The sequence below is a fragment of the Rhinatrema bivittatum genome, chromosome 17 (genome assembly GCF_901001135.1).
Source record: "Rhinatrema bivittatum chromosome 17, aRhiBiv1.1, whole genome shotgun sequence".
Taxonomy (NCBI): domain Eukaryota; kingdom Metazoa; phylum Chordata; class Amphibia; order Gymnophiona; family Rhinatrematidae; genus Rhinatrema; species Rhinatrema bivittatum.
In genome coordinates this window covers 3,658,475-3,686,172 of record NC_042631.1, presented here as the reverse complement: position 1 = coordinate 3,686,172, position 27,698 = coordinate 3,658,475, and the positions used below count along the sequence as shown (strand labels likewise).

At 47.7% G+C, this 27,698-nt stretch overlaps 1 protein-coding gene across 3 annotated transcripts in view; it reads left to right on the top strand.

The window, feature by feature from the left end:
• The window catches only part of TTC17 (tetratricopeptide repeat domain 17), a 104,952-nt gene that overhangs the window by 7,670 nt on the left and 69,584 nt on the right, over nucleotides 1–27,698 (top strand). For all 3 annotated transcript variants that reach the window (XM_029582243.1, XM_029582242.1, XM_029582241.1), the window contains exons 3-13: nucleotides 979–1,148; nucleotides 4,738–4,849; nucleotides 7,312–7,443; nucleotides 8,209–8,318; nucleotides 8,416–8,563; nucleotides 10,029–10,168; nucleotides 13,038–13,198; nucleotides 13,704–13,816; nucleotides 20,782–20,928; nucleotides 24,432–24,547; nucleotides 27,083–27,251. In XM_029582243.1, the coding sequence (XP_029438103.1) occupies nucleotides 979–1,148; nucleotides 4,738–4,849; nucleotides 7,312–7,443; nucleotides 8,209–8,318; nucleotides 8,416–8,563; nucleotides 10,029–10,168; nucleotides 13,038–13,198; nucleotides 13,704–13,816; nucleotides 20,782–20,928; nucleotides 24,432–24,547; nucleotides 27,083–27,251 (1,518 nt within the window). The remainder of the gene's footprint in view (nucleotides 1–978; nucleotides 1,149–4,737; nucleotides 4,850–7,311; nucleotides 7,444–8,208; nucleotides 8,319–8,415; nucleotides 8,564–10,028; nucleotides 10,169–13,037; nucleotides 13,199–13,703; nucleotides 13,817–20,781; nucleotides 20,929–24,431; nucleotides 24,548–27,082; nucleotides 27,252–27,698) is intronic.

The following is a 27,698-nucleotide window of genomic DNA, read 5'->3' as shown; positions in this document are numbered from 1 at the left end:
GAATGCCATAGCATTTTGAGCAAAGCAGACTACAAGCTCAGAACCACTTCTCATTAGTGCTGTGCAGAGGAAAGTTGATGAAAACTGCCCAGAATAGTATCCGAGAATGGAACAAGTATTTCTAGTTACGCATGTAAGCCTCAGCCAACTCCCAGGTATCGTAGCCAGCCAAACCGTGCAGGAATTCCAGAGATGTTAGTTATAACCAAACATAAAATGCATATTAAAACGTGGGCCAAAAAAAATGTCTGGCTTAAAAGTGATTATTTTCAGTTAACCAAAACAACTTATAGTACTTTTTGGATGAGCAAGCTTTTATCATACTGCAGGTGCAGTTGCAAAAACATTTTAACTCTTTAGGCCTGATCCATGCAAAAATACTAGGCCATAATTCAGAATACTTTTGTGTAGAAAAGTATGTGTGGACTTTGTCTAGACTGGAGGGAGGAGCTCAGTATTTATTAGCCGTTGTGATATCTGTGTAAATATTAACCCTTCACTGTATCTGAATCGGGCAGGTTTCCTAAAGATAAATTGTCATCTGTACTGAAATATTTCAGGTTAAGAAATAAGTGGTGATAACTGTGGCTCTTCTGTGATGGCCAGATATTTTGAGTTAACCACTTAACTTATGCGGCCAGCTCTGGTAGGGGCCATGAGGCTAATTTTAAGCTAGCTGGGTATGTTTACCTGACTAACTAGCCGAGCCGCACAGAGGCTGAAAATAGAAAATCCTGATCCTGCTGCTGATGCTTGTCATGACCTTGAGTGAGTCACTTTATCTTCCATTGCCTCAGGTACAAACTTAGATTGTGAGCCCTCTGGGGATAGGGGAATACCTACAGAACCTGAATGTAATCCGCTTTGAAGTGCCGAAAAAACGGAATATAAAAATCTAATAAATGAAATAAAAATAAGAGTTGGCTATTGGTGTGCTGGGTTCAGTGTCTGTCCTACAGTTCTGCTGCTCTCTTACAGAAACAGCTGGTTGCTCAGAAGATCCATATAGAGGAGAATGAGGACAGGGACACTGGCCTGGAGCAGAGGCATTATAAAGAAGATGCAGACTGCCTTAAAGCCAAGGTGCCCTTAGGAGACCTGGACCTGTATGATGGCACTTACATCTCCTTGGAGAGCAAGAACGTCAGGTAATGATAGCGCTACATTCAGGGCACTTGGGATGCTGCTGCTGCTGCTGCTGCTGGTTTTCTCTTTTTGTAGACACAGACAAATTGATAGCAGATAAAGACTATTCAACCCACATGCGCTCTCCCTGCATGATCTTCAGCATTACCTTCAGTTCCCTGCCTCCTCTGGGTGCTTCTGTGAAAACATCTGGCTTTGTTGCCACTGAGACTATACTAGTCTTATGTTGTCTTCATACCTTGTTCTAGATCTTTCCACCAGAAGAAAAAAACCTTGCTTCTTGTACATAGTTAATATTTTTGAGGCCTCTGAACGTTACTACCCTGTTCCCCTTACTCTGCTTTCTTCTAAAGTTTTTCTAAATCCCTCCAGAGCAGAGGAGAACGTTCCAGGGCACTCGGATCACCCAGGCCTGACAAGAGCCACTGCCGCGGCTCTGCGATTGCTCTGCCAGCGCAAAGAGAGGCTGGAAGGGAGATAAAAAAATAAAAACACAGCAAGCAAAAAAAAAAAAAACCCCAAAAAAAGCGTAATTAAAAATTCCTTTCCAGAAATGACAAATGAATGCAAAAAAAACCCCGAAAGTCCAAAGCATTAACAATGGAGACAGAAAAAGGGATAGAAGGAAAAGTGCTTTTTTGTTCTGTTCCTAACAAATTTTGACTGGCGCCTCAAGTTTTCCAAATATATTTCCACCCCTGGGGGAAAAATGCTGGAAGATGTGCAAGCAAACAAAAAAATAAGAGAGAATCTTCTCTTGTTGTATTTAATTCAGCGCGCCTGTCCTCTTGGACTGGTGGCTGCCTCCTGCTCGGAAAGGCTGGGATGTTTCTGGCCAGAGGTGGTGTGTGTCCGAGCTGGAAAGGGTTTGTTACACACACAGTACAAAGCTCCCTAAACCTGCATCCATGAAAAGAAGCAGCTAAATCTTTTTTTACAAAATAAAAATATAGAAGAAGTCAGCAGATAGCCACCTGGTCTTCCCATTAATACCTGCGGACCTCATTCACTAAGGTTCTTCTCCCAGTCTGTGTGCACTGGGCCCTGTCTGTCCCTAGCAGGCTTGAATTCTGCCATTGTTCTGACTCTTGCCACCTCTGGTCCTTTGAACCTTCCTTTCCATTTTTGCGTAACTACCCCCTTCTCTTTGGAGCTCACATTCTATAAAAACTCTACCTTGGTTTGAAGCTTGCTAGATATCAATCTTTGTGTCCTATCTCTTCTTTAAGTCACTGCATCTTTAGATGCTTATAATGCAGGCCATTCACCATTTTAATGGCCATCTCTTGAATCCTGTCCATTTTCAGAAGTAAAAGTTAGCGGGATTCTCTATGGTGCTAGCTATAATATCCAAATACCAGCATTTTCAAGTCTGCAGATGGACATGGTTGCTGCAGCCACACTTCATTGCCCGGAATAGCTTGGGAACAGTCACATGATGCTATTACTCTTACAATGTACTGATGTTTAGTATTTTCAGTGGTGTTTCCAATCAAAACAAATTCCAGTACATTTTGGTGTCAAAACTGGATTTGCTTAATTCACCCAAATTTGGAATATAGAAACTTTTCCAGTTGAAAGATGTATTGAATTTAGCAAATAAAAAATCATCCCATCATTACGTACATTCATTAGCGGCTTTATCACTATGCATGGTCCTTGTCATCCCTTATCAGGAATGTGGCGTCACACTCGGGATACCCCCACATCTGGACCTGGATCAAGAAAGCACATTAGCATGAGCTCGTAGCAATGCTTTTTCATAAGTTTTGGAAAACAATTATGCAGCAATTTTCAATTCACTAAGAGCACTCTAAATCTACAAACAGGTTCCAATTTTATCTACAAATCAATAAATGGGTCATTTGAGGAAAATCCAAAAAGTGTAGTCATTTGTAGTCCACTAAGAGAACTCTGACAGGCAAGAAGTGAAAATCCTCCACCGAACACTGCCTCCTTTGCAACACTTATGCAGCCCCGTTCCATAGAAATGGGGTGGGAGAGGTAGAATGCTAGGGAAGGATCACGGGGGTAGAAATTAAACAAATGAAAATAGTGTGTCCCATTTCCTTTCTGTCGCCGTGCCATCATTGCTTTGCAACAGCACTGCAGCATGAAGAAGAAACAACGTAGTCAGCAACCCCCACCCCTGCTGGAATAGAGCTCAGAAATGCCTACAGAGGTAAGGGGGATGGTGAAAATCTTGTCAGCCATTCTCAGCCTTCAGCAGGCAGCGACCTCCGTGAGGCACATCAGAAACGGAACAACTAGGATACACCCCCAGCCCATTCCAGAACCCCCCCTCTGAGAGATGAATCTGTGAACGCTGCACTCCCTGTCCAGTTTCAGTGAAACGTAGATCGTTGGAAAGCCCCTGAACACGTGCTGCTATAGAAACTAAGGTAAAGCTTATTTCCAGTAGATTTACCTACCACTTCAGCCTTTTAAGTGAATGAAATATGATCACATTTTGTCAAAATTAAACCATTTTTCCTATGATCAAATGATCATTTATTTCTCTTTCATAAGTTTTGGAAAATAATTATGCAGCAATTTTCAATTCACTAAGAGCACTCTAAATCTACAAACAGGTTCCAATTTTATCTACAAATCAATAAATGGGTCATTTGAGGAAAATCCAAAAAGTGTAGCCATTTGTAGTCCAGTAAGAGAACTCTGAACATAATTCCCTAATACTTGCACATTTAATTTCTTTATTCACATAAATGACTCCAGTGCAATTCAAAGACAGTGATTACATGATCCTAAGCACGTGAGTGAGACCAGGACGCGGGGACCCAGAACAGCAAAAACGTGCAAGTGAAGCCTAGGCTCAGCAGTGCTGTATTTTTGATGCTGTGAACCTGACATTGTCACTGCAAAGGAAAAGTCATTGAGACTCTGCTGCCTTGACCAGCAGACGCTGCAGGCAGAGATGCTCGGCTGACATGAACTGCAGCATCAGCACCTATGGGTCAATTGCCTTTACTCCCATAACTTCTAATGTTGCTGGTATGATTGTATGTTTCAGGCAGTGGTGAAATGTGCAGTCGATCTTTTAATGACGACCTGCTAATTGATTTGGGAAATTGTGCCCTGTCTGTTATAGGGGGGGGGGGTGTGGGTGTGGTGTGGAGAGAGGATGTGAGTGATGCAGGGAGTTGTATGAAATAGAAATGAATGGGTGTATAATCACTGCATAGTGTGCTCTGCTTTTTTTTTGCCCCTGTTTGCCTTTCAGAGTCTAGGAAGAGTTTTGAGTGCTCTGCTTTGCAATGTGTTTTTCTAGTCTTTCAGCTGATAGCGCTTCTGCACGCCCAGATGAACTCTGTTCCTAAAATGCTTTTTCCATTCTGTAGCTGGACATATTTGAAGAAGTTCTTATGGGGTTTTGAAAGTGCAAGTCTGTCATCTTTAGGTAATTCTTGTATCTGGCGTTCCGCAGCCTTTGCCTGGACCAGTCCGGCCTTGGAGGAGATCTTGTCAGAAGCTGGCACAGGTTTCTTTGGTTGGTGGTGAATTTTGTGGGCTGAGTGCAGTGCTTTGCTCTATTGTTTGTTTGTTTGTTTTTTTTTCCATCTTGTGTTTCAGCCCTGAAGATTACATAGATAGCAAGTCGCCCTCACCTCCTGAGCTGCAGAAACCAGATTGTACAAAGATTGTAGCACTTCCATACAGCATACATGCTTTTCAGCACCTGAGGGTCAGTAATCATTCTGTTTTTATTTATTTGTTTTATTCAGGCTGTTCTGGCTCTAGACAGTGTACATAACATGCACATAAATAAAAGATAAAAAATAAAACAATACGATAAAGTGGTGCAAGGCCAAATAAAAACAGATCCAAAACATGGCAAAAACAGCATCTGCTGCTAAAAATGTAAATAGGGGCATTGGAATAAAAATGTCCTAAGGATAGACTTTTTGTATGCAAGACATCAGTTGCAGGATTTCAGGAAGAGAATTCCATAATGTAGAAAACTCAAGCTCTGGTGTTTGAGCGAGACTAGCAAGTTTTACTGATGTGACGTCCAGTGCCCTGGTTATGATGAATGCACCAAGCAGGACGAGTTTTACATGCAAAGGTTCTCGTTACCCATGGTAGAGAATCCAGATTGACCAATTTATGTATCAGCTTTGTACTGACCCTGCCAGTATCCTGGGAACCAGCGGAGCTCAGAAAAAAATAAGGCACGACATGTTGCAAAGTTTCTAAGCAGGCAACCCAATACAAACTGAGTTGCAATAGTCTAGAAAGGGTAGAAGCAGCATTTGTACCACAAACCTGAAGCTCTTGGTTATGGTTTCAGTCCCTGCATTACACGAAGCTTTAAAAAACCAGATCTGAGAATAGACACTATTTCTCAACCCATGATGTTTGTAGTGGGGTAAAACACTGGATGTCCTCTGTGTACAGGTGGTATCCCGCACAGAGCCCAGCCAGCAGCTTGCAAATCAGAGAAATACAAATATTAAAGAATACAGCTGACAGGGCTGAGCCCTGGGAGACACTGCTTCGGATGGGAAACCAAACAGACCTGTCAGAACCTCTTGAAATCTGTTGGAATCTGTCAGCTAAATAAGATTCAAACCAGCTCAATTCCAGTCCCGCAATGCCACGTTCTCTAGGGCTATAAGGTTGGGTTTTACTGAGATATATCTAAGTAGCACGAGAACATGTCCAGCTCTCTTCTAATGGCATCGAGTACTCATGATTTTCTAAACCTTTTTATTCTTTCCTAATTCCAGCAAGAGTTACGGTAATTGGTACTATATATATATATGTAACATAAAAATATTTCTAAACTAAGCTATGAAGTGCCAGTACTCTGAATAATTCAAACACAAGGCATAGTGGAGCCAGCTGATGTGGTTAAACACAATAACATTCAGTAGTCATCCTCCAATGATAACAAAAAATGAAGGTTAAACCTGATAAAAGGAAATGTCTACGTTTCAGACAGCTACACTTATTTACCAAGTAAGCAATTTTGAGCCATACGTTGGCAAATTCTGTTCAGAGTTCTGTATGTGCTGTGCTTATATGTTTTCATTTGATCAAAAAACATAAGCCTGCTTGCAACTGACTTTTTCCTAATTTTGTTTATCCAAATTTGAGAAATTTTAAAATACAAAAATTCCATGGGCCTAGGTGTATTGCAAGTGGAAAAATAAATCTAATTTGCTGACTGGAAAGCACTTAGGGTAATTTTTCAAAAGTATTTCTGTGAATGAGTGTTTTAGTGCCAAGCCTTGTATACTTTGACAGCGAAGGGCTGAATTTTCCAAAGGTTTTATGCTCCTAAATACTCTTCTGAAAATGTGATCCTTTTACATACGGAACTCCTTTGAAAATTCACCCCAAAGAGAGGGAGATGTTACTGGAGGCAGCGTCAGGGAGGGGTTAGCCCTTCCGCACACATGCTCACAGTTAGGTACACGTTTTGCTTGAAAAAGCCACTGAGGTAGCAGGTACAGAGCTGTGCATGGACTTTTTCCAACCCTTTGAAAATGTAAGTCGCTCTTACCTGCAGACTTGATGCTGCACACGGCTGGGCAGAATTAGAAAAGTTGCCATCGGCTGCACAAACCTATCAGGAGCTGCATTTTTTTCTCCGGCATTGCACTTTCTCCAAATTGATTGTATTTGACTCTGTGCAGAGTACACGTTTTTGTGACCCTTAAATACTTTGAAATGCATCTGTTTGGTAGCATGGAGATGTGGTCACAAATCTGAATACAGGTTTTGTTGTAGCTCTTTTTCTGCCTCCTCACGCTTGCTTTTCTCTCCGCATTGTACCCTGATCTTGAATCTCCCATAAACACACTGACGTCAATATTGAAAGGCTTTATGGGTAACTTTTGGAGTTATCCATATGAAAATTAGGATTTGATATCTCCCCTGCCAACCCCGTAGAATTGATCTGGATAGAAAGGGGCGGTGAGCGCACTCCAAGTAAAGTTATGCACATGAGTCTAGTTGGAAAGAGCTGTCCCAAAGTTATTAACTTTGATCCCAGTATATCCGGGTAAGTGGTGCTGAATATCCAGAACTTTACCTGAGATCTTGGCTGCTCGCCGGCTCTCTGAATATTGACCTCGCTATGCATAACCCAGGGCCTGTAACAAATTATGTGAGACATTTTTTTTTTTTCTCTTTCCACAGGGCATACAAGAGAGAATAAATCTCTCAGCACCGCTGTTACCTAAGGAAGATCCTATCTTTGCTGCCTTATCCGGGCAGTTAGGAAAAGGCATAGATGACATAGGTCACAGAATTCAGGAAAGTTTGCTCAAGGTTTGCACGTATAATACGTTTTGGGAGCCCTTTTCCCAGCAGCCCTTACACTAACTTTGCACACTGTCCACACACACACCTGGCGAGGGGCGTGGGTGGGGCATGCCCCAGGGGGAATGTACACACACACGTGCCTAGAAGCCCAATCCCCACCAGTGTGTGGGGAAAGCATGCACTTATTTTCCCGTGCGTGTCAGGCAGGCGCTTTGCTTTGCCAACATAAATAAATGTTCTGTGCTGCCGCAGAATGCCTTATTGTCCTCAGAAATAACTTCTTTATTTATTTGTTTAAACTAAACTGGAGAACCACAAAGCAGCTTCTTCAGGAAAGATGTTTGTAGTGTTCAGCAGTGATGAAAGCTGCCACGCTGGAAAGACCATCTCTGGGCTCCTAGATTAAGTGGCTGTTGCCATAGCAGAAAGATGGGAAAGCCACGGAAGGACACACAGTGCAGCTGCTGGGGGAGAAGGAGTCCCTGGAATAGAACGGAGGGGACAAAACGTTGGCAGCTAGGTTTGTTTTGGTTTCTTGGGTGGAAGGTGGGTTGCTTTGCGGTTCTTCAGTTAAGTTTTGTCTCTTATTTATTTAAACTAACTTCTGATGACAAGGCGCTCTATGGCAGCACAGAAGCCTCAGCTGGGAAGAGACCTTAAGGTGTTTGGCATCTGTATGCACCAGTAGTGATCCAGGCTGCATAACTAATACAGCTGAAATGTGTTTTCAGGTGACCTCTAGTTTGCTAAGAGATTATTTTTTGTTAATAGAACGCTTCTTCCTGGGTGCTGTATAACATGGCGTCCTTTTATTGGAGAATAAAGAACGAGCCATTTCACGTGGTGGAATGTGCCATGCGAGCCTTGCACGTCTCTTCCAGGTGAGGAATCCTGACATGCGAGAGCAAGGCCAGCTTCTCCGGGTGTGGGCGGACATAAAATCCTCGGCTGACACAGATGTATGTTGTTTCTTTCCAGACAGAACAAAGATGTGGCTCTGGTGAATGTGGCAAACGTCTTGCACCGAGCCCATTTCTCTGCCGACGCAGCCATCCTAGCGCATGCTGCTCTGGATGTCACCAGCGACTTCCTGACCAACCATTACACCCTGGGGAATATATACGCAGTGAGTGATGAGCTTTCCCAGAAATCTGAGCTACTGCTCCATAGCTTTTAATATGTTGTCTTTCTCAGGATACAAAGTTCAGTGCAATCTTATATACTGTCTGAAAAGCAAATCTGAACTCCGCAGCTGGAGGGGGGAGGTGGTGGCTGGCAGTGGCATAGTGAGCGCAGAGCATGCATGCGTGCAGGGGATGTGGGGCTCTGCTCTCAAGGGGTCCGGAGGGGCTCGGGCGCCTCTGAGCATGCACCGTGACACTCTGCACTGGTGCCAGAGATAGGCAGGACTGGGAAGCCCCAGGGTTTGCAGCTGACAGCAGCTGTTGGCCTCCGTTTCATGCAGCTTATGGGCTGTAGCACAGGCAGTCCTGAAGAAACAGTGATAGGGAAGATTGGCAGTTGTGGGGGGGGAGGCATTAGTTTTTCATATTTTTAGGGGGGGATTTCTTCTGAGCCACTCATGGGTCGCTATCTGCAGTGTTAAAACCTTGTAGGTTTCCTTTTTGTAAGAACCGCTTTGTGTTCTTGTAATATTACTGTAAAATCGCAAACGTATGCCTCCTGTCATTCTTACAAACACAAACTTTACCATGCTGTGTCAGGCCCATGTTCCATGCAGCCCAGGTTCCTGCCTCTGGCAGTGGTCAGTGTAAGGAGCAGTGCTAGGAAGCACCTGACAGGCTCCCTCCTGGGGATAAGTGGTGACCTTACCATGCTGGGTCAGGCCCAGGTTCCTGCCTCTGGCAGTGGTCAGTGTAAGGGGCAGTGCTAGGAGGCACCTGACAGGCTCCCTCCTGGGGATAAGTGGTGACCTTACCAAGCCGTACCTGGCTAATGATTCTTCGTGGACCTTTCCTGCAGGAAGCTCAGTAGATGCTTTTGCAGCAGTTCTAATACAGAGCTGGCAGTATAGGGTAGTGGGAAGAGTGCCAAGTTACACGGAGGAATTCCTCACGCCGGTTCCCATATCCCCCACTCTCTATGACTTTTAGGGAGCAGTAATCAAAAGGGCCCGCGTTGCTGCAAACTCCATGGATATTTTTTATCTGCGGGGTGATGCTACCTGATGTTCTGACTCTTTCCTTAATTTATTTTTTTTATCTTGATATCTTTTTATTGTCTTCACTTGTAAAAGTGTTGATGTAAATGAATCAGCACCACGGACATCGGAGGACAGGAGTCATAGTTACTGATGTTGTGTAGCGGAGCTGTACAGGGCTTTTTTGATGTTGGTAAGGCACAGCATTATTCTAAATATGTGCTGCCTATCCAGTACAGCCAAATAAACGGGGAGGAAGGTTTCGCGTTATTTTCCCCTCCCAGTTTGCTTGGTTCCACCTCATTCAGCTGCGTGCGAATCTGTGATGAATGTACCTGGAACGATAGAAAGTGATTTTGCTGTCACCTGCTCCTCACGTTTTTATGGATTGTGCTGTTATGCTTTCTCCCCTCTCTCTCTCTCTGCTCAGATGCTCGGGGAATACAATCACTCGGTCCTGTGCTATGACCATGCCCTGCAGAGCAAGCCAGGCTTTGAGCAAGCTGTGAAGAGGAAGCATGCAGTCCTGTGTCAGCAGAAACTGGAACAGAAGCTGGAAGCACAGCACAGGTAAAGGTGGACAAGAAGCTCAGGAGGGGATAGAGCACAGAGCCCTGGGGGTGAGAGGCCTAGGAGGGGAGAGAGCACAGAGCCCTGGGGGCGAGAGGCCCGGGAGGGGAGAGAGCACAGAGCCCTGGGGGCGAGAGGCCCGGGAGGGGAGAGAGCACAGAGCCCTGGGGGCGAGAGGCCCGGGAGGGGAGAGAGCACAGAGCCCTGGGGGCGAGAGGCCCGGGAGGGGAGAGAGCACAGAGCCCTGGGGGCGAGAGGCCCGGGAGGGGAGAGAGCACAGAGCCCTGGGGGCGAGAGGCCCGGGAGGGGAGAGAGCACAGAGCCCTGGGGGCGAGAGGCCCGGGAGGGGAGAGAGCACAGAGCCCTGGGGGCGAGAGGCCCGGGAGGGGAGAGAGCACAGAGCCCTGGGGGCGAGAGGCCCGGGAGGGGAGAGAGCACAGAGCCCTGGGGGCGAGAGGCCCGGGAGGGGAGAGAGCACAGAGCCCTGGGGGCGAGAGGCCCGGGAGGGGAGAGAGCACAGAGCCCTGGGGGCGAGAGGCCCGGGAGGGGAGAGAGCACAGAGCCCTGGGGGCGAGAGGCCCGGGAGGGGAGAGAGCACAGAGCCCTGGGGGCGAGAGGCCCGGGAGGGGAGAGAGCACAGAGCCCTGGGGGCGAGAGGCCCGGGAGGGGAGAGAGCACAGAGCCCTGGGGGCGAGAGGCCCGGGAGGGGAGAGAGCACAGAGCCCTGGGGGCGAGAGGCCCGGGAGGGGAGAGAGCACAGAGCCCTGGGGGCGAGAGGCCCGGGAGGGGAGAGAGCACAGAGCCCTGGGGGCGAGAGGCCCGGGAGGGGAGAGAGCACAGAGCCCTGGGGGCGAGAGGCTCGGGGGGGGAGAGAGCACAGAGCCCTGGGGGCGAGAGGCCCGGGAGGGGAGAGAGCACAGAGCCCTGGGGGCGAGAGGCCCGGGAGGGGAGAGAGCACAGAGCCCTGGGGGGCGAGAGGCCCGGGAGGGGAGAGAGCACAGAGCCCTGGGGGGGGGAGGCCCGGGAGGGGAGAGAGCACAGAGCCCTGAGGGCCAGAGGCCCAGGAGGGGAGAGAGCACAGAGCCCTGGGGGCCAGAGGCCCAGGAGGGGAGAGAGCACAGAGCCCTGGGGGCGAGAGGCCCGGGAGGGGAGAGAGCACAGAGCCCTGGGGGCCAGAGGCCCAGGAGGGGAGAGAGCACAGAGCCCTGAGGGCCAGAGGCTTGGGAGGGGGGGCAGAGCCCTGAGGGCGAGAGGCCCGGGAGGGGAGAGAGCACAGAGCCCTGGGGGGGGAGGCCCGGGAGGGGAGAGAGCACAGAGCCCTGAGGGCCAGAGGCCCAGGAGGGGAGAGAGCACAGAGCCCTGGGGGCCAGAGGCCCAGGAGGGGAGAGAGCACAGAGCCCTGGGGGCGAGAGGCCCGGGAGGGGAGAGAGCACAGAGCCCTGAGGGCCAGAGGCCCAGGAGGGGAGAGAGCACAGAGCCCTGGGGGCCAGAGGCCCAGGAGGGGAGAGAGCACAGAGCCCTGAGGGCCAGAGGCTTGGGAGGGGGGCAGAGCCCTGAGGGCGAGAGGCCCGGGAGGGGAGAGAGCACAGAGCCCTGGGGGCGAGAGGCCCGGGAGGGGAGAGAGCACAGAGCCCTGGGGGCGAGAGGCCCGGGAGGGGAGAGAGCACAGAGCCCTGGGGGCGAGAGGCCCGGGAGGGGAGAGAGCACAGAGCCCTGGGGGCGAGAGGCCCGGGAGGGGAGAGAGCACAGAGCCCTGGGGGCGAGAGGCCCGGGAGGGGAGAGAGCACAGAGCCCTGGGGGCGAGAGGCCCGGGAGGGGAGAGAGCACAGAGCCCTGGGGGCGAGAGGCCCGGGAGGGGAGAGAGCACAGAGCCCTGGGGGCGAGAGGCCCGGGAGGGGAGAGAGCACAGAGCCCTGGGGGCGAGAGGCCCGGGAGGGGAGAGAGCACAGAGCCCTGGGGGGGGGAGGCCCGGGAGGGGAGAGAGCACAGAGCCCTGAGGGCCAGAGGCCCAGGAGGGGAGAGAGCACAGAGCCCTGGGGGCCAGAGGCCCAGGAGGGGAGAGAGCACAGAGCCCTGGGGGCCAGAGGCCCGGGAGGGGAGAGAGCACAGAGCCCTGGGGGCGAGAGGCCCGGGAGGGGAGAGAGCACAGAGCCCTGGGGGGGGAGGCCCGGGAGGGGAGAGAGCACAGAGCCCTGGGGGCCAGAGGCCCGGGAGGGGAGAGAGCACAGAGCCCTGAGGGCCAGAGGCTTGGGAGGGGGGCAGAGCCCTGAGGGCGAGAGGCCCGGGAGGGGAGAGAGCACAGAGCCCTGGGGGCGAGAGGCCCAGGAGGGGAGAGAGCACAGAGCCCTGGGGGCGAGAGGCCCGGGAGGGGAGAGAGCACAGAGCCCTGGGGGCGAGAGGCCCGGGAGGGGAGAGAGCACAGAGCCCTGGGGGGGGAGGCCCAGGAGGGGAGAGAGCACAGAGCCCTGAGGGCCAGAGGCCCAGGAGGGGAGAGAGCACAGAGCCCTGGGGGTGAGAGGCCCGGGAGGGGAGAGAGCACAGAGCCCTGGGGGCGAGAGGCCCGGGAGGGGAGAGAGCACAGAGCCCTGGGGGTGAGAGGCCCGGGAGGGGAGAGAGCACAGAGCCCTGGGGGTGAGAGGCCCAGGAGGGGAGAGAGCACAGAGCCCTGAGGGCGAGAGGCCCGGGAGGGGGGGTGGGGGGCGGAGCCCTGAAGGACAGAAATTCAGGAGTGTGTGCAGCATGAATACCGATACTGGACAACCTGTTATCAGTTAGAAACAAAACCCTTTTTGGAGAGTAAAACAAAGTAAATTGCCTGTCGGGAAATGAGAATGGAATAGAATTGTTTACTGTTGTACCTGTTTTCCAGATCTCTTCAGCGAACGCTGAATGAATTAAAGGAGTATCAGAAGCAGCACGACTATTATCTGAGGCAACAGGAGGTCCTGGAGAAGCACAAACTGATCCAGGAGGAGCAAATCCTGAGAAACATCATCCATGAGACGCAAATGGCAAAGGAGGTGCAGCTAGGTAAAGCCTCAGCTCTCCTCCGAGAACGCAGAAAGGCTGCTCTGCTTTTCTTCTCTGCTGCAGAGGGAGGTGTGGGCTTGTTTAGGAAAGGGACTGAAGGTGCAGGATAGGTTGCTTGAGCAGATCATGAGATAGTTAATAGCTATATTATAAGGACAGAGCCTGTGGCCATTGCAGATTGAATGCAATAAAAAGGAATTATGAAAAATCTAAATTTTCTGTCTTCTAAAATACCATTACTCCTTTCCTAATTAGTATGGCTCATGTAACTTAACCTTTTGCTTTCTGTCTCTTGCTAACAGGATATAAGTATTTTAGGCTCTCCTCCCACAATCAGACACCAATAAAAGCTTAGGCAAAGCGCCCAATATGAGTACATCTACCTCTATAAAGGCTTTCTTTTCTAATTGTAATGTTTGTAGTGTGTAGTAGGCAGTAGTAACTATGAAGAAATGATCTCTCGCGTGCCTAGCATTAACTGTATCCTTCTTCTCATGCTCTCCAGGCAACCATCAGATCTGCCGGCTGGGTCACCAGCAGCACAGCTTGCACTGCAAATGGGACTTGCCTGTCCGCTATTACAGAGGTGACATCTTTGAAAACGTGGAATACGTGCAGGTTTGTCTTCTGTCCTTCAGCTTTGCTCTCCTTTGATGACTATGTATGGTAACCCTACTAGAGATACGTAGCTCCGTTTGGCCCCCTGCACACACCAGATGAAGAAGAGATTTCAGGAAATGTTGTTCCTGGAGGAATTCTGCGCACAAAAACTTAATATTCTGCATATTTCATATTGGGTCAAAATAACACAATACACATGATGGTCTTTAATTTAAAATGTAATACAGAAATCGTTAGTACTTAAAGATGCAGCATTTTAAATATTTTGAGCAGAATTTCCCTAGAAGTTCCACCCTCTCTTCCCTACTCCCCTGGCCATTCGCCATGTGTGCATAATCTAGTTTCCTGATCAGAGTGTGGAGTACACATTATGCAGTAGGATAGTTAATCCCAGGACTCTAAGCAATAGTTGTGGAGCCAGTCTTCCTGGTATAATTATTGGATAAGTTTGTGGTCTACATCCTCACCCTTCCCCAACCCCTTTCTTTTTTGAAATGGGGCTTCCCTGTACATACCCAGATCGGTCCAGACTCCTGGGTTTTGCTTCCCTGCCAGCAGATGGAGACAGAGAGAGTCTCACAGACACTGTACATAATCCAGTGTGCCACCTGCAGTCCCTCAGTATTTCTCTGTCTCCAGCAGTTCCCTGTATGTACCCAGATCAGTCCAGACTCCTGGGCTTTGCCTCCCTGCCAGCAGATGGAGACAGTCTCATGGACACTGTACATAACCCAGTGTGCCACCTACAGTCCCTCAGTATTACTCTGTATCCAGCAGATGATAGATGTTAAAACCTGCAGTCTGGAAAAAAAAGATTAAAAGACAAAATTACTGGATCTTCCCAGAGGACTGTGAGGTCCTGGTAGGGGCCATCCCTCCTATTTTGAGGCAGATGAGTAGAGGGGTTGGTGACCCTTCTGATAGCTTGGTTTGGAAGTCCATAGGGTGGATTTCTGGTGGTCCATTTCCCTCACCCCCATGAGATAACTGTGGAACCTGCTGGAAGTTCTGCACTGCAAGCCCAGTGGGGCAGGGAAGTGTCCCTTTTATACAGTTTGTCCTGGGCTGGGTCGCTAAAGTTTGGTGAAAGGAGATGGATATAACCAGTGCTCTGGCTCTTTTCTGATCTGCCATGTTGCCTGCACTCCTGGAATCTGAATCTCTGCACCTAAGGAAACTTATTGGTTTCTGTGTGTCTTTATTTGTTCTCTGATAGTTAAAAAAAAAAAGAATAAGGAACGAGTTAGGGGAATCTGTACAGCAGTAAGGTTCCAGGAGGGGAAGCTACCTCAGCAGCTCGGGGAGCTCAGTGATGGGGTTTTTCAGAGCTTCTCTGCCTGTGGAGAAGACCGGGTGTTGGCTCTGTGGTGCTGAGGGACTGTTCCCCTGCAGTGCCGCTGGTGCGGGGAGAAATAGTGTGTGCGTGCGGCAAAAGTGGCATGGCGTTCAGGAGTCTGTGTCGAGTATGACCGCACTGGTAGAACAAGCCTTGCAGGTGACTGGGTCTAGGGCTGAGGCTTTTCCCCTCTGCGCAGAAACGGCAGCCATTTTCGATTCCCTAGCAGCATCGGCAGGAGAGGCAGGGGAATTCCCTCTTAAACTATCACCGGTGGTTCCCTGTCCTGCAGAGGTGCTTGCACCGAGGAGTCGCCTCTGGTTCTGGTAGAGGTCTCCTGCCAATTTTAATTTGCTTATGAGCAATGCTAGTTTACTGGAACAGGCAGTGGGCAGTGCTGCCTCTTGGCCCCAGTCTCCATGGATTCTCAGCCGGTCAAGAGGCCTAATCTGTTGAGAAGCTCTTCAGGCCAATGATTTTCAGTGCCGAGCATTAAACGGATCCGGGCCTAAACACGCTGAAGGTGCAGGCAGGCTTTGCTTAGCCATGTGGTAGGCCACGGCAGCGGTTCTTTTCCTGCGTGCGTAGGCGTGTGTGCGCATTCTTGCCATGTGGCGGTTGCATGTGCAGGAACCTGTGTGCTTAAATCTGCAACCTAGACTTGAGAGCGTACTTGTGCGCGTACAACCATGGCCTATACGAGTGCGTATTTGCATATGTATTTGTGTGTGTATGACCACAATCTAGTCTTCACGTATTTGTGCGTGTCCTGGAGGGGAATGCATGTATGCCCAGATGGCATTGGTGTGCGCACAGAAGGCCACCTAGAGCAGAAGTTTAGGAGATCTAGGCGCCTGGGACAAAGGGGTCCTTGCTTTCTGTGAGGCTTTGCCATTTGATAGCAATTTAGTCCTCGCTCTCTCTCCATTTGTGTCAGCACTATTTAGAAGCTCAAAGCGATTTGACTACTACAGCTTTTACCCATGTTGGGACATCTATGGTGTCTCTGGAAGGGAGTGGAGTGGGAGGCGAGGCAATAGTCTGTTCTTCTCCTCCCTTGTTCCTGAGGGCAGAAGCTTCCCCGAGAAAGAAGTTGGAGAGAGCAAGTTTGGACTTATGGACTCCGGTATAGATCCATCCATCCATCCTCCTGAGTGGAGTGTTTCCAGGGCCTGCAGATCTTTCTGCAGGGGCACCCAGCAAAGGCGAAGCAACCTACTATGTAGGGATCGCGTGCTTGGGCCTTTCAGTCACGGTGGGCAAATGCTGCAAGGAGGTTGTCCCTTGTAATGTTCAAGGGGGTGTGGATCATGAGACATCAGAGGATTCCGATGGGGAATTGGCTTTCTTACCTCTAGAAGAGGGAGACATTGCATATGATTGAGAGCCTCTTCGGACTATGCTCAGTTTTTTTTTTTTCTTTTTTTCACAGAGATGTCTTGCTGAGTTTGTTGGCTCAGAACATGTTTAGTGTGGTCAGAGGTCAATTTTAGGTTAAATGCCCAGTTTCTTATCCCTCTGTATCCAATTCAAGAGATATTGAATTTAAAGAAGGTAAATTCTGAGGTCCAACTTTGCGGTCTGACATAGTGACAGTACGCATCTTCTTGGCATCTCTCGCCTTGATAGAAGCATATCTGCTCATAGCCATCAGGCCGGAGCACCAAATATTCTGGAGTTTCATGGTCCTAAGGGAACATTTTTTGTTTCGAGCCTGTCCCTTCGACTGGTGATGGCTCCATGTACCTTCATCAAGGTGACGGTGGTGAGGGCAGCCGCATTGTAAAAGGAGGGTATGTTGGTATATCCATATCTGGATGACTGGCTCATTCATGCAAAATCAGATGACCTCTGTCAACAATTGGTACAAAAGGAATTGATGTGCTTGAAGTCTCTAGGACGGTTGGTGAACCTAGCAACGAGCCATTTAGTTCTCTTACAAACTCTGGAGTATATGGGAGCTCAGGGTCTGGGACTATTTACAAGTCCTGGGTTCTATGGCATCGACATTGGAATTAATGCATTGGGCGTTCGCCCATATGTGGCTTCTGCAGGGGGCTCTTCTCTCCCGCTGTAATCCGTTATTGGAAGAGTTTCATCTTCCTCTTCCATTAGAGAGGGAAGCCAGGGACAGTCTTTCATGGTGGCTTACTTGCACCAATCTCGAGCATGGTGTCGAATTGGAGATTCCTAATTGGATACTAGTCACCACCAATGCAAGAGTCTCCGGATGGGAGGGCAGTGTGGCAAGGTCAGGTGCAAGGCCAGTGGTTGAAACAGGAAGCCTCATGGCCTATCAATCTGTTTAAGATGAGAGCGGTGCATTTTGTATTGTTTGCCTGTCTGCCAAGGTTACGTGGCCATAAGAGTACGGATCCTATCGGACAATGTGGCAACAATGGACTACATCAACCATCAAGGCGGAATAAAAAATCAGGCAGTGGCTCAAGAGGCCCCGGAGTTGATACTCTGGGAAGCGCAGCACTTGGAGCGGCTGGCCATGTCTCACATCGCCGGAGTGAACGACATTCAGGTGGACTTTATCAGTCGGATAAAGTTAGACCCCAGGGAATGGGAGCTGTCGGAGGCAGCGATATGTCTCATTCATGGAAGATGGGATATCCCAACCAAAGAACACCAAGGTGTCGCGGTTTTACAGCCCCTGAACAGAACATGGTACAAAGGAATCTGAGCTCTGCTGTTGCCATGGACCCGAGGGATTCTTCTTTGTCTTCCCTCCTGTGGCCTCTGGTTGACAAGGGATTATGACGGTTAGAGAAACTTCTGGGCAACATGATCCTGGTAGCTCCAGAATGGCCACATCGACCATGCTTCCCAGAACTGATCAACAGACAGGCCCCTGAGGGTTCAGACATTGGTTGAATTTTTTCCAACAGGGCCAAGTATTTTTGGGTCAGGTGGCTCAGTTCTGTCTTATGGCTTCACTTCTGAGAGGAGATGTCTAAGATGGAGGGGATATTCCGAAGTGGTTATTTCCACCTTATTGCAGGCTAGGCAATCTTCTACATCCTTGACATATGTGCAGATTTGGAGGATCTTCAAGTCCTGGTCTGCTGTTAATAGAGTGCACCCTCAGTCTGTTCAGGCTATGGTGTTGCATATTTTGGCTTTTCTACAGAAAGGTTCTGGTCAAGAAACTGGCCTATAATTCTCTAAGAGTCCAACTGGCGACACTGGGTTGTCTCCGGGGTAAGATGCAAGGGTATCCTCTGTCCGCACGTCTGGATGTTATACGTTTCCTTCAGGGAGCTAAGAACTTGCGTCCTCAGGTGCGGAACACTTGTTCATCTTGGAATCTGAATCTAGTCCTTAGAGGATTGTGAGGCTTGGTTTGAACCACTAAAGAGAGCTATGGTTAAAGACTTGATTCTTAAAGTGATTTTCTTAGTGGCTATTCAGCCAGGAGAATTTTGGAGCTCCAGGTGCTGTCATGACGAGATCCCTTCCTACCCATGTCTGATTCGGGGGGTATCTTTATGCATGGTGCCTTCTTTTCTGCCTGAAGTAGTCTTGGCGTTCCATCTTAGTTAGACAGTAGAACTTCCAGCTTTTATGAATTTGGATTCCTCTACGCCTCAACAGGGGAGCTTTGACTCTTAGATTGGAGGCATGCATTTTTTAGGTATCTAAAGGTCACTTATGATTTCCGTAGATCAGATCACTTCTTTGTACTGTGGAGTGGGCCAAAGAAGGGAAATAAGTTGTCTAAGGCTACAGTTATGCAGAGGCTGAAGGAAGCGATTGAGTTGACTTACCGTATTTTCCGGCGTATAAGACGACTGGGCGTATAAGACGACCCCCAACTTTTTCAGTTAAAATATAGAGTTTGGGATATACTCGCCGTATAAGACTTAACCCCTCTTCCAACGCATTCCAACATTTTTAGCAGGAGGGAGTGACTCGAGGAGCGAAGGCGTGCTGCCCAATTGGCCGGTGCTGGGCAAAAGGGGCTTGCCGCAGCAAGCCCCTTTTGCCCAGCACCGGCCAATCAGGGAGCGAGGGAGCGGAGAATGAACTTTTTTTTTTTTTTTTTTTTTTTTTTAGCGAGGACTGTAAAAATTTAATTTCTGAAGTTCTGAAAATTCCATGCCGCCAAATTCGGATTGCCCAGCGCCGGCCAATCAGGCAGTGTGCCTTCGCTTGAGTCACTCCCTCCCCCCCACCGGACGCTGTAAAAAAAAGTTCATTCTCCGCTCCCTGCCCCTTTTGCTCAGCACCGGCCAATCGGGGAGCGAGGGAGCGGAGAATGAACTTTTTTTTACAGCGTCCAGTGGGGGGGAGGGAGTGACTCAAGCGAAGGCACGCCGCCTTCCCTTGCAGAGCAGAACGAAACAAGGAGGGGTGGGGTGAGATGATCTGAAGCTGCTTGCTCCGTCCTCGCAGCACAGAGCTCAGCGCTCCACAAATGGCTCCCGTCGCCCTACCCAGCGAGCTTTACACCGTCCTATACACCGGCAAATATTCGCCCTTTAAGACTACATCCGGCGTATAAGACGACCCCCGACTTTTGAGAAGATTTTCAGGGGTTAAATAGTCGTCTTATACGCCAGAAAATACGGTACATTTCTAAAGGGTGCCTGCTTCCAGGGGAGGTTTAGTGGCGCACTTGACGCGTTCTCAGGCGACTTCCTGGGATAAGTCACAAGATGCATCTCCACATGAAATTTGCTGGGCGGCTATTGGGAAGTTGTTGCATGCTTTTGCTAGGCATTATCACCTGGATGTGGGGGATCTGCCTTCCATGTGCTTTAGTTAGTGTTCTACGAGTGGAACTCTCCAGGTCCCACCCGAGTTAAGGCATGCTTAGGTACATCCCAGGAGTCTGGACTGATCTGGGTACTTTCAGGGAAAGGAAAATTGGTTCTTACCTGCTAATTTTCGTTCCTGTAGTACCACAGATCAGTCCAGAGACCCACCCATTTATTGGGGGGAGAGTCTGCTGCTCATACTGTTGCTTTGTATATAATGCGAGTTGTTGGAGGTCTTTCAAAGCTGATCACTTATGTTTAAATTTGAGAAACATGTTTTACATTGTCTTTTTTGCAACTTCACCTTCTTCTGATTCATTGGAGGGGAACGAGTTTGCTTAGAAATTTAAGATTGTTGCTGTCGTCTTGGCTTGGGTACAGGTCAGTACTGAGGGACTGAAGATGGACACTGTACATAACCCAGTGTGCCATGAAACTTTCTCTGTCTCCATCTACTGGCAGGGAGGCAAAACCCAGGAGTCTGGACTGATCTGTGGTACTACAGGAACGAAAATTAGCAGGTAAGAACCAGTTTTCCTATGTATGGGCTGAGTTGTCTAACCTAGGACAAGACACATCTTGTCCAATCTTATGCTGTAGAATATTGGCATCCCATATTTTTGCCTGTAGTGACCTATTGATAAAATTAAAGCTGAGGCATAGTCTACAATAGGATTTAAATTTTTCATGGGATTATATTTTGTATCAAAATCTAAATATTGTTGTGCATTTTAGCTTAAATACTAAAGAAGAGAGAAAAATAACACTTTAGGGACTCTGTCAGTGTGAAGGATGTTCATACCAGGATGAAATATCTTCATAGATCATTGTCCTTGACCTCTGCTATCCATTTTCAGTTTGGGGAAGACTCGTCGATTTCTGGTATGTCATCGGTGAATCTGGATCTTCCCGCAAACCAAAGTGATCATAATGATGATGCTCACTCGCCACTGGTACTACGATCCATCATGCAGGTCTGGGGCCGTGAACCAGACACATTCGTGGTATGTTTGTAGCACTTGTAATGTTTTACCAGTTCAATTTGGCGATCTATGTATATTTTTCTTACTCTCCAAGGTCTCTGAGGTTTGCAGTCTATTTTTTCCTAGTGTGAAGCCAGATGGACTTAGGAACAGTTGATTATGCTCCCCTGCCAGTAGATGTCACTCTAGAGACACCCCTATAGTGACCTCAGCCCTTTAGTATTTCTTTCTCTCCAGCAGATAGAGGACATGCTTTCCCTATGGGGATCGCTGTACTTTTTGAAGTGTCAAAAGCTGCTGAAATATCTAATAAAATTAATAAATACAACTGACCAGAATCCATGCCTATAAGAACTGTATCAGTTAAGACTAATAAAAGCGTTTCAGTACTGAAAAACTTTCTAAAACCAAATGGTGATGGGTATAATAAATTACCTTCTAAAATTCAGCTAATTGCAATTGCACAACCTTCTCAATAATTTTTGCCAGAAACTGTAAATTAGAGAGAGGGCTGTAATTACTTAAAACATTATGATTGGAATTTCTGCTCTTTAAAATTGGCTTGACTACTTCACATTTTAAAGAATCCGGTATTCCCTCTTCAAGGACAAATTTACAGTCTCTGCGATTGGCCTAGACACAATATGAGTGACTGTTTTTAAAGCTTTTATCGGAATGGCATCTAATAAATGAATAGCCGGATTCATCTTTTGAATAATGGCTTCAACTTCAATAGAGGAAACGGTCTCAGATACAGGCCACTTTGGACCCACTGTGTCTTGTAAGGTAATTCTTTGATATGAGTCCCTGGGAATATTATCCAATAGTAGCTGTACTTTCTCTTTAAAGAACTTAGCAAAATCATTACTGCTCAAAGCCACGGTCAGTTCCCCTTTGTGTATTAATGGATTTAATCGGGTTTGTATACGGATTAAATTTTGTCTTGAATCTTTTTGGATTAATAATCGCGTTTTAACGTTAGTTTGAGTTCTAAATTTAGTAAGGAGGGCTCGATACATACTTAAATTTTGGGGTAAAGGATTTGTTCGCCAAACTCTCTTTTTTTTTTTTCCTCAGTACTCTCTGTAAATCCCTTAAATCCTGAATATACCATGGGGCGTCCATCTTTTTCATAATACAAACGTGCTTATTTATAACTGGGATCAATTTATCAGCAAGTGTCGAATTTGCTCCTGTCCATGAGGTCACTTCCGTACCAATGTTATCTAAATCTAACTTTTCAAGGACATCAGGAAGGTTCTAATAATTCTTCCGTACTAATAGGTCTGAAATCTTTATTTATTTACGAGTATTGTGTACCATCATAACAGTTTTTACAGCAAGACATAAATAAATAATACGTTTGCTCCTAACACTTAATTTCTCATCTCTAAATAATGTTAATTAAAATTATATCAAAAACATCCAATAAACATTGAAAATAAAATCTAAGTACCTCATACTTCCTAAAATTATATACTAAAACATCGTCCTTCTAATTTTCAAAAGACATTATTAGGGGCCTTAAAATTATTTTTAAAACATAAGGTCGAATGAATAAGATAATGGTCTGACCAAGGAACAGGTTTGTATAATGAGACAGAATTATGCACTAATTCCTGATTAACAAAAATGAAATCCAGCATTTGTCCGGCTTTATGTGTGGGCTTATCAATTACCTGATCAAATCCTAAAGTGTCAAGGAAAGACTCGCATGCCAGTGTGTGGTCTGCTATCAACACCTGATATGTCTGCTGGAATATCTGCCGCTGTGTTATTCACCAAAAACTCAACTAATGGAGAACTGTTATGATCCAGCAAACGGGGGGGGTGCAATATACTAGACCTAGCTGGAACTGATTATTTTTAAATAGCCCTGCTTCAAAGGGAGGGGCAGTATCAACTTGAATTCATTGTAGTCTAAGATTTTTCTTTGCATCAATCCACCACCTTTACGCCTTAATCTAGAAATAGAAAAAAATACCATATAATTCTTGAGAAATTTGATTAACTAAAACTAAATCAGAGTCCTTCAGCCAAGTCTTGGTCATACAACAAATTGTTGGGGGAAAACTCTGCTAATAAGTCATTAATAATTGGTATTTTCTTTGATAATGGAAAAGATTAAACACATTGTCTTCCACGATATAGAATTGTCTCTCTCTTATTTTGACATAAAACAGCCATTCTGTCACTTACTGCGTGGTAGAAAAACTCAGGCGTTCTCCCCATTGTTCAAGTAAAGTCAGGGGGTGCACGAAGGGGCAACCAAAGGGCCATGCCCCCTCCAGCATCACACTCGTGCTTTTACCCATGCCCTTATGTGATGTCAGCAGGGGGAGGTGCTAGCAATCACGGGCAATGTGGTGGTTGTCCCGAGGAGTGCGGCAGAGCTGACAAGGCTGGGACAGCAGGCAGCCTCAGAAGTCAACACGAGGCAACCACAATAAGATGAATAATCCACGTCCTGCGTCGCGCTCAAGCTTTTACCCGCGCCCCTAGATGGTGTCAGCAATCATGGGGAGTGCAGGCAGAGCTGGAACAGCAGGCAGCCTCAGGAGTCAATACCAGGCAAGCACATTCAGTGGTGATTTGGGCACATATTTGCACGGGTGTGCGCGAAGCAGGCCACGTAAAGCTGAATTAAGGAAGAATAATGGCTCCAGGAACAAAAAAAAGTGACCCAAGCCAGTGTCCTCAGATTTGTGAGAGAATAGGTCTAGAGCATGGCATCCCCAAGATTAGGCAGGGTCTCGGGATAAGCAAAGTGCATGTGCAGGAGAGGAAGTGGCATCTGAGGGGTCCCCAGGACAGATTTGGGAAGCCTGCTCTAGATGCCCAAGAAGCCGCCATGACTTGTAGATATAGGAACTGCTCACTTTCAGTTTTTCTTTTTTTAGGGAGGGATTAGATGATTGTTGATAATTTAGAATTTCACTGTTGGGGGGGTTCACTGAACAGCACTAACTGTAATTTAATGATACAGTGATGTCAGCAGTGGCAATATTGGACCCTTCTTCATGTGTTAGAAAGCTGTAAGCAGCTGCTGTTGGACCCTTGTTGTAGCTCGTGATGATCAAGTACTGCAGTCAGTGACCCTGGCTCCAAAGACGCTTGGTGTGGTGGCTGGAGCCACATTGGGGGTGGGAGGGGTTGGTGGGAGTGATAAAGTAAATAAAAGCCTGTGATACCTTGGCCCTGGTAGAAGTCACTTTGAATCCAGCTGGAATCACAAGGAGGCAGGGGGCTCCAGTAAGAAGAAACAAAGATCTTGTTGGAAGTCTCCTTCACCATAGCCTTTATCCTCTGATCAAAGTAAGCACTAAGTAAATACATTTATACTGATTTTCATCCCGATTTCAATTTTTAAAATAAACTGGGAAAAGGTTTCTTTGATTAAGACCAGCTTTGCATTCATTGCAGCATGGGGCTTTCCTGAGCCTGTCTTGATGTTTCTGGCTTAAGTTGGCTGCTTTTGCATTTGGTTTGATACAACATGTTTAATGTTTTCCTTTTGTTAACAGAATCGACAGGATATAATGTGGCCCAGGAGACCAGACTGTGCTAAAGCCTACCCCACAATCCCTTCCCTGGAAGAGCTTCCAACATACTTCCTACCTCCAGAAAACCGAGGACTTGGGTAATTCCTATAATAGAAACATGACAGCAGAAAAAGACCATATGGCCCATCCAGTCTGTCCATCTGTCTAATTAATTTAGCATTATAATGCTCATCATTTCCTTAGAGATCTTCTGTGCTTGTCCCATGCTTTCTTAGATACTGTGTTGTGTCCATCGCGAGGCCGTTCCGTACATCCACCACCCTATCTGTAAAGAAATATTCCCATGACCCCACTTGTTCTAGGGTCTCCTTTCTGTTGAAGGAGGCTTCCCCTGTGCATGGAAACTTTTGAGATATTTGAATGCCTCTAGCATTGCTCCCCTATCTCGCCTTTCCACTAGGAGGTAGATGTTTAGATCTTTGTCCGTCCCCATGTCATTTAGTTTCATTGAAGACCAGGTGTAGAGAGCAGCCTGTGGTACCAGAGTCAGTGATTGGGGGCCAGCTGGCTCTGTTATTCAAGGAGTGGACCAAGATCACATCCGACCAGTGGTCTTAAGCATGATAAATCAGGTTACGCTTTTGCTTGGCCGCTAAAAGATCGATTTTTTTTTTGTTTCCCTGTGTGCATACAAAGCAATGGAATTGGCAGTAAGAGAAGACAGTGTGTCACTTGTGCAAATTGGGAGCCATTGTTCCTGTCCCCCTAGAGGAGCGGGGGTCGGGGCGTTATTCCATTTATTTCATAGTTTCCAAAAAGGAGGGCATGTTCTGTCTGATCCTCGATTTAAAAAAGATGAGCGTGGCTTAAAGGTTCCTCAGTTCCGAATGGAAACCCTGCGGTTGGTGATTGCTGCAGTGCACACAGGGGGCAGTATCTGGCATCTCTAGATTTGACAGAGGCGTACCTCTACATAGGGGTTCGGCCCGATCATCAGCGCTATCGGAGATTCATGGTTTTGGGAGATCATTTTCAGTTTTTTGGTCTGGCGACCGCACCCAGGATCTTTACCAAAATAATGGTCGTGGTGGCTGCAGCTCTCCGGAGGGCAGGGATACTGGTCGTCCGCCCCCCCCCCCCCCCCCACTTGGACTGGTTGATTCGAGCAAAGTCTGAAATCCTCTGTCGCCAGGCAGTAGACTTGGTCCTTTGGTGCTCGTGGTCCTTGGGGTGGAGTCATCCCCTCCCAGAGCTTGGAATTTCTGGGGGCGCGGTTCGATACGAGAGTGGGGAAAGGTATTCCTCCCAGAGGAGCGGGTTTTCAAGCTGCAAGCTCAAGTTCGTAGATTGCAGAAAAAGCGGGATTACTTGCAAGTTCTCGGGTCTATGGCTTCCACTTTGGAGCTGGTTCCGTGGGCGTTTGCTCATACGCGTCCTCTGAAGTCGGATTTGCTGTCTCGCTGGGGCCCGTCGTCGGAGCAGTTTCACCTTTCTCTCCCCCTCTGTCTTTCCTGGTGGCTCCTGCCAGACAAGTTAAGATGGGGTGTGAGCCTGGGCGTCACCACCGATGCCAGTCTCTTCCACATAGTGGGCACGGACAATGTCCAAGCGGATTTTCTGAGTCGGCATCAGCTGGGGAAAGGAAAATTGGTTCTTACCTGCTAAATTTCGTTCCTGTAGTACCACAGATCAGTCCAGAGTCCCACCCATTGGAGGAAAGGGAGATTAGGAGAGTCCACTTGTCTAATTACTCTGAAGAATGGCACAGATTTTATTTCGTTAGTCCTACACTAGGTTTGGTGTGGGCACAGTTTTTCAATTAAGGTTCTCCTCCTCCCTCTGCTCGTTCAAAGGGGTTAATTCTAGAAGCTGTTGATATGGTTTTTCCATTTCTGGCTTGGGTACAGATTAATACTGAGGGACTGCAGGTGGCACCTTGGGTTAAGTGTCGGTGTCAGTAGAACTTTCCCTGTCTCAATCTGCTGGAGGGGAGGCAAAACCCAGGAGTCTGGACTGATCTGTGGTACTGCAGGAACGAAAATTAGCAGGGAAGAATCAATTTTCCTATGCTTTAATACTGAATGAAAATGCAATTTTCAAAGCCCTCGTTACTCTTACGTCAATGATATTTATTTGCTAAGTTAACTGTTAAGCATGCTAATTGTTTTGCTCCATTTAATATTTTATTGTAAAGCCTGTTGCTGCATTATTGTTTGCTGTAAACCGAGGTGATGTGCTGCACGTGCCGCGGGATATAAAAATAAAAAAAGCCTTTTCTTGGGGTAAATAGCGATTTACCTGTGCAAACTGGCTGGCTGAAAATCCCCTGCCCTTGTTCCTTCTGAAAGCGCATGCGCTGTTCGCTCACGTGTGCTTTTGGTGAGATTGGAAAATACGTACATTGATTGCATTTTCAAATTTGCGTTGGTTCCCATGAAAAATCTTAACTGCAGAAAAAGCAGCTGCAGTATCCATGGGCACTTTGTACCCCGAGGAATTTTCAAAGAGCGAGTAGGCCTGTACTTTGGAATTTGGTGCAGAATCCATGGGGGTGGGGCAGAGGGGACATAGACATTGACTTTGCAGCAAAGTGGCCAGTTTAAAAATTGCTCCTTGTGTGGCCTGCAGTTACTTGGTAGCTCTGTTTTATTTTGGTCTGTTTCTTTTGCCAGGGGCGTTGCAGTTGAGAGTAAGGTGGGAAACGCTGCTGGGGAATCTCGTGCACCAGACTGCTCCTCCATCACCAGTGTCCGCCAGAATGAAACACTGCATCAGCTAGTCAAAGACCTGGATAATAAGATAAACCTGAAGCTGAAAATGCCAGATGGACATGCAAGACAAGTAAGTTACTTTCCCGTCTAATAGGCCTTTCCTCTGCACTCAGGCAGGCTAGCACACAGGTGGGTTACTCACGCCTACCAGCAGGTGAAGACGGAGAAAACTGATTCATTGATGTCACCGACATATAGTCCTGCCCAGGCATCAGCCTGTATTCTCCATCTCCAGCAGATGGTGGACTTGCATCTCCCTAATGGGGCCTGCCTGTGTTGTAAATAAAAAAAAGATTCAGCTCCTGAGGTTACACCAGGCTAGTCCCTCCCTCAGTTGAGCCTCACCAGGTTTAGGCTCTTAGAAAAAAACAAAACCCGAAAGTGATTGTCTGTCTGAAGCATGTGGGAGCTCAGCAGTGAAGACTTGTGCCTCCCCATCGTAGCCCCTGGCCCAATCGTACTTTCAGCTGGGGAGGGCTGAGCTCAGGTAAAAGAAGGAAGGGAGGTGATAGGGATC